Genomic DNA, 6876 nt, shown 5'->3' on the forward strand with positions numbered 1-6876 from the left:
AAAAAAGTAGCTTCTCTCCAAAAGCACTTTTTTGAGAAGCACTTTTGAGAAAAATACACTTAGAAGCAGTTTTTTAAAGCTTGGCCAAACACTAATTGCTGCTCAGAAGTGCTTTTCAAACTAATTAGCCAAACACAAGCTGCTTCTCACCAAAAGTACTTTTGAGAAAAGCACTTTTGAAAAAAATACTTCTCAAATAAGCTGATTTTTGCAGCTTGGCCAAACGGGCTACAATCGTAGAGATTAGGTGCCATCACGATCCTAAAGGTGGGATTTTAAATCGTGACAATATATTAACACTTTCTTGTCCCTTCCATTCTCCTCTACCCTTCCCAAAAACAACTAGGGGTTTTTGGTGGAAGTGATTAGAAAAATAATTTCTAACATAAAATGACACAACATTAGTTGGAGAGTAAAAAAATAATTTCTGTATACTTACGTATTATTTGGTTACTTGTATAAGAAAAAATACTCGTTGCATAATTATTGCAGTGCTTAATTGTCGATATTAAATAATACTTACATTAAATTATATTGCATCTTTGTATCATTTTACGTGTGATAGAATATATGATTATTAATTAATAGATTAGAGTGTAACATCTATGACCTAAAGTAATTTTCGACTCATTTTTGTCACTATATTAAAAAAAAAATCTTATATTAAGAGGAATCAATAGTTGGACTAAAATTGAACTACCTTAACTCCCTTTAGATTAAGAGTATTAAAAGACAAAAATATCGGTAATCTCAAAATACAAACAATCTTAGCATTACAGTCTTCTCCAAATTAGCATTGACCTCCTTAATTATAAGAAAACTAAATATACAATTGTTATTTAATAATCCAAGTCCTAACAGCAGAAAAGCTCACAAAATTGAAATCAAACACTGAAGAGCCAAACAGTGTTGTCCTTTCCCAAACTCCAAAGGATCACTTCACCACAATCCCTCACTAACACAGCCCCTATTAGCCTGCCCATTCTTCTTCCTAGAAAAAAAAACCCCCTCTATTTATATAAACCCTTGTCCCCCTTTTTCCTTTCAGAGTTTTTCTCCATACCCACAAACACAGGAGAGAATCATTTGATCCCATCATGGCTCATTCAGCTCTCTCTCAGGTCATTTTTCTTTAAAAAAGTTTCGATTTATATTAAGTTGGTACCCACTGTTAATGTGTACAACTTGATCATTTTTTGACTTCAAATTCTGGATCCATCCTGTCTCAGTTGTTAGTTTTTTGTATTGGGTTTTAGAGGGTACTTTGGATTTTGACTAGATTTTCCGTTTATGCATGCAGGTGTCAGTTACTGTTCCTCTGCAAACGGATTCATCTTTTAGAAGATCTACTTTTAAGGTTCTTCATAATCTCTACTTTTTGCTATTTATTTCCATGTCCTAACATATGAACTTGATGGAACTGTACCTTGACTTTACAAATAATTGGATTTGCTTGATATATGTTTGATTTGTTTTTCTTAGAAACCAAAAAAAAAAAAAAAAAAAGATTTTTCGGAAAAAAGTACTTCCTCCATCTCAATCTATGTGTTTGACTAGACAGGGAATTTAATGAAAAAGAAAGATTTTCAAACTTGTGATCTGAGTCAAACCATAGACATTTGTGTGACTGTAAATCATTTTATTAAGCTAAAGTGAGAAGCTAAATACAAAAAGTGTCAATTCTTTTTTGGAACAACCTAAAAAGGAAAGTGTGCTTCATCAAATGAGACAGAGGGAGCAGCTGTCTTAGCTTGAGTTATTTTGAATTTGAGATGTTGAAAACTGGTTACATCAGAAGTTTGATGGACAATTGTATGGTGTAGGGCTAAGGTGTCTGAATGTGTAACATGGGTTCAATTACATGTTGAGTGGTCCAATTGTTGGATGTGACAGTCAATGTGCCTTTTCCTCCCTTTTTTCTTTTCCATTTATCTTTTATTCCTCTCCCATCCACCTCCCTCCTTGCAATGCAAACTTAAATCAATCTTGATTAGAATAGGCTTTTCAACAATGTGCTAAGTTTTGGAAGATTTAATGAAATGATATTTTGTATCAACATGTTTGTCTTGTACGCTCGGGCTTGCTCAATCTTCTCTTAACTAATGTTGCTCCATCTTCATGCTCGTGTAGATCAGAAGACCAAAATTTAATGGTTCTATCATGCTAAATATCTTAATTATTCCCAATTGATTTGCTTCCCTTAACCTTTTCCATCCTGTAACCAGTAATCGAGAATTTCATGACTAATTCCTTCTGTATTTGAGTGTTGCTTTTACTTATTCCTCTTGAGTCTAAGTCGTAAGTGTGAAGAATATTATGATCTGCATTTCGAATATCCATCGGCAATTTCCAAGGGAGTAACTCGATTCCTGCATATTCACTCAATTATTTCACGGATATCGCTTCTGTATATCCTTTTTCTTGAAAAAATGCAGATGTCACGTGTTACATAACTCTTAGCCTGTCTCTAAGTTGTTCAGTCAAGAATCACCTGAGAAAATGTGAAGAGAGGAGTTTGTTTTCTCTCTATATGCGGGATGCTCTTTCTTTGATCAACATATATGTGCTAAAGCCTACTTTTTTGCATATTCTAATTTGTAAGTCTGCTAAATAGGCAAATATCCTAAAATATGTTTTTTATAAGTAACTTATGCATCGTCAGGTGCTTTGTGGTCATAAGTCAATTAGATGTCTTCGATTGAGCACGTTTGCTCTTCATTTCTGTTCTTTTTGTTGCAAAAATATGTATTGGTATATGTATCAGCATGATCGTATCCTATATTGGTGACCTTATAGTTTTTAGATTCTCCTTGCATAATTCTGGTGCATATATCTTTCTGCATTCAAGAACATGTATTCCTTCTTTATCAGTAAAAGAATTATTTGACAGAGAATGCAACATGCACCAAGGTGAGATAAACTAAACCAGAAAATGAATAAAGAACAAAAATCATGTGAGTCGAAAGACCTTCTATAGCATAAGAGGATAGATAAATGAAGTAGGAAAGCATATACACTTCCTGTTGCTGCTTCCATCAGTTGATACCCACATATTTAGTTGTGTATGTGTTTCCTGATCTATTTAGTCACATGTTTTATACGTTCACTAACAGTTTGAAAATGATTCGACTCAACTAAAGAGTACAATTATGCATTTCATTGTTACAGGCTACAAGCGTAACATTTAGTGATAGATCATCATGGATCTCTATACCGCCTATCGATCTAAAAGCACCACGATCGAGAAACCAACACATTGTTTGCATGTCGGTGCAACAAGCTAGCAAAGCCAAAGTTTCAGTTTCACCTTTATCACTTGAAGATGCAAAAGAACCACCATTGAATATTTACAAGCCCAGGGAACCATACACAGCGACAATTGTCTCAGTTGAGAGGCTTGTAGGCCCAAAAGCTCCTGGGGAGACTTGTCATATTGTCATTGATCATGATGGCAACCTTCCTTACTGGGAAGGACAAAGTTATGGTGTCATTCCTCCTGTAAGTTCTGGCTGCATATTTCCATTATTCTTTTGAAAAGCTTTGTCGTTTTGCCTTGATTGAATCTATATATGATCAGTCATATAACTTTTTGAATGAAATCCATGTCTTCTCTTCCTGCTTGCTTTACACACACCTCCATTAGTTGGACTCCATTTTGAAGGACAACCACATGCGTTGTTGTTAGTAGCAAGACATTTGTGATTTGTCATTAATATGTTGGCTGTAATGTTCTTTCATTTGCTTGATTGTCTATTCGAATGAGTGCTTATTTCTTGTTTGATGGCAATAAAAAGACACAGTTGCAGGCATGTCTCAAAGATTTCCTACTCCATCAATTAATTTTTTATCATTTTTGCTACTTTTCCCTTTTGACATCCCAATAGACAGGAGTCGACCCAAAAATTGTACTGTGTTACATCCAGTCTTTGCACTGTCATGCTGTAAATGATTAATGTATGTCAGCTCCTGCATTGTAAGATGCTTTGTTAATTGGTACTATTAACTTCTGGCCTACGTGAAATGAAGCTTATGCATGTTAATATTAGAACTGAACCTTTTTGTGGTTTGGGCTTTTCATTCGCATTGTGAAAATAGAAAATGTGCTGTAATCATGCTTTTAACCTAATTTTCTGATTTTTCTAATAACAAGCTCGTCTTCTTCCTTGCTAATAGCTGAGTATAATTTCTACGACCATCAGTCTTTCAGAGCCTCACATCTTAACTCATTTCAGGGTGAAAATCCTAAGAAACCAGGCAGTCCCCACAATGTTCGTCTATATTCAATTGCATCCACCAGATATGGGGACTCTTTTGATGGGAAGACGGCCAGCTTGTGTGTCAGACGAGCTGTCTACTATGATCCTGAGACAGGAAAAGAAGACCCTTCCAAAAATGGTGTTTGCAGCAACTTTCTGTGTGACTCAAAGCCTGGTGACAAAGTGAAGATCACAGGTTAAATCCAAATAGTCCTTTTACCGATGTTATTCAAAGAAGACTTTACATATCAACACTACTCGTCTTCCATGCATTGCATTCTAAAATTTTCATCTCTGATCACATTAATTGCATTTTGGCCCAATGAGTAGGTTTTCCCAAGATTTCAAAAGAGTGAAAAGGAAGTGCCTTTTAGGCAGCATACTGTTGAAAATTGTCTTGTCAACAGGAAATTATGTTGTTCAGTAGACCATTTAGGTTGTACGCATAACAGATTGAAGATATATGCCTTTTCCTTGTGTACTTGTAAATTCCAGCTGCTATGCTTATTTTTCTCCTAAGGGGTCGTTTGGTTCAATTGTGGGATAAACAAGGATATCCCATGAGATTAGCTATCCACCTTCTATATGGGATGGCTAATCCTACCATTTTGGTATAAAATATATCCCACCATTAACGAATACCCACAACCAAATATGGGATAAATACAATCCCATATTCTATCTCGGTATTAGTATTCTTATCCCGGTAATCAAACAACCCCTGAGAGTAAGCATCACAGTTTTGTCTGGCACTCTCTCTTGAATTTTTTACCTTGACTATCTCTGTTCATATGACAAATCCGTAAATGCCTATTTTGTACTAGTGATTTCCTTGCTATTATTTAGAAAGGACCCTTCCCTTAGTCTGTTGTATGGTCCTTCTTGATTTAACATTGGTATAACCAACCCTTTTGCAGTTACAAACTTCCCAATAAAGAACTTCTTAACTCAATGGTGTTCCTACACTGTCACCTTTTGCTCTAATCATGTGCTTCTAATAAATAAGATACCCTTCTGAGAATTAAAACTCATTGTGATACTTCACATCTAAATAGTCTCTGTCATTTGGCTCTTGGATTCTTATAATTTGTTGGTGGGTTGCATATATAGGGTGAAATACTTGAGATTCAGTTTTGTCCGCCATTGACCACCCTTTGGATGTTTCTGCAGGTCCTTCTGGTAAGATAATGCTTCTACCAGAAGATAATCCAAATGCCACGCACATCATGATTGGAACTGGAACTGGTGTGGCTCCCTTCCGAGGCTACCTTCGTCGTATGTTCATGGAATCGGTTCCAACTAAGTTTAATGGCCTTGCTTGGCTTTTCCTTGGGGTTGCAAACACTGACAGCCTTCTATATGACGATGAGTTCACCAAGTATCTCAATGACTACCCAGGCAATTTCAGATATGACCGTGCTCTTAGCCGTGAACAAAAGAACAATAAAGGGGGGAAGATGTATGTCCAGGATAAAATTGAGGAATACAGTGATGAGATCTTCAAACTGCTGGATGAAGGGGCCCACATCTATTTCTGTGGGTTGAAGGGGATGATGCCCGGAATCCAAGATACCCTGAAGAGGGTTGCTGAGGTGAGAGGTGAGAGCTGGGAGCAGAAGCTTTCACAACTCAAAAAGAACAAGCAATGGCATGTTGAAGTCTACTGATCAAGAAACGTTAATCATTGCATTTGTTTATGATTATTGATTGTTCTCAAGTGAACATAGCAAGCGGTTGAGATGACACATTGTACTGCTAGTAGACATAAAAAATATTCAGTGCTGCAAGGGAAATGAAATAATAACTGTTGGTACCTTCAGGCAGTTGATAGTTTACACTTCTGTATTTCTTTTGCAAATGTCTCTGATAGGCATTTCACAGCTGCTCTATTGCACTTAAAATTGCTATGAGTGCTTATTGTTGCCTGTTTCTGCAAATGCTTTAGTTGTTAATATATTGTAGCTGAAATGAAAGCCAGGAGAGGGACTAAGCTGCACCACATGTTTCAGCTTATTTTATCCTCATGATGGAAAAAGTTCTTGACATCAAAATGAGTGGTTTTGAGTTCTGTTACACACGAGTAGGCGTTCAGGACAATAGGTTTAAAAACATTGTGTGTGTATAAAAGGGCAGCCCGGTGCACTTAAGTTCCCGCTATGTGCGGGGTATATATACATATTGGTTTTCTACATGACGTTTGGTACCGGCATTGGGTCTAATTAAACCGGATTTGTGCCGCGTAGAGCCTATTAAAGGGGAATCGCTCCTACAAAGATTTTCGATGTCTAGATTTTCACAATACCTGAATGGCTGAATTCTTCTCAAAATAAGATAGTACAACTTATACTGCTCCTTAAAAATTAAATAATGTCACATATATTAAGGGGAGCCATTTGTAGGATTCTTGCTGAATAGTTTTTAGCTTCTGCATTTTCTTTATCAACACATTATGAGTCGTCATTCGGCATTAAATATTCTTTTATTCCATTTATCAATTCATTGTTGAATAATTTAATAATTTAATTTTATGCAATCCACGTAGATATTCAAAATTGCCAACAAGGAATTTTGGTGGCAAAATCTGCAGTATATTCTTCAATAAATGCTTTCACAAGTCTCC

At 36.1% G+C, this 6876-nt stretch overlaps 1 protein-coding gene across 1 annotated transcript; it reads left to right on the forward strand.

Annotated features, from left to right (window-relative positions):
- LOC109223531 (ferredoxin--NADP reductase, root-type isozyme, chloroplastic) lies at positions 870–6299 on the forward strand. The gene is made up of 5 exons (XM_019387889.1): positions 870–1121; positions 1301–1357; positions 3169–3498; positions 4233–4452; positions 5427–6299. The coding sequence occupies exons 1-5, from the start codon at positions 1098–1100 to the stop codon at positions 5921–5923; spliced, it is 1128 nt and encodes a 375-aa protein (XP_019243434.1). The 5' UTR covers positions 870–1097; the 3' UTR covers positions 5924–6299.

Source organism: Nicotiana attenuata, chromosome 3, assembly GCF_001879085.1.
Source record: "Nicotiana attenuata strain UT chromosome 3, NIATTr2, whole genome shotgun sequence".
Lineage (NCBI taxonomy): Eukaryota > Viridiplantae > Streptophyta > Magnoliopsida > Solanales > Solanaceae > Nicotiana > Nicotiana attenuata.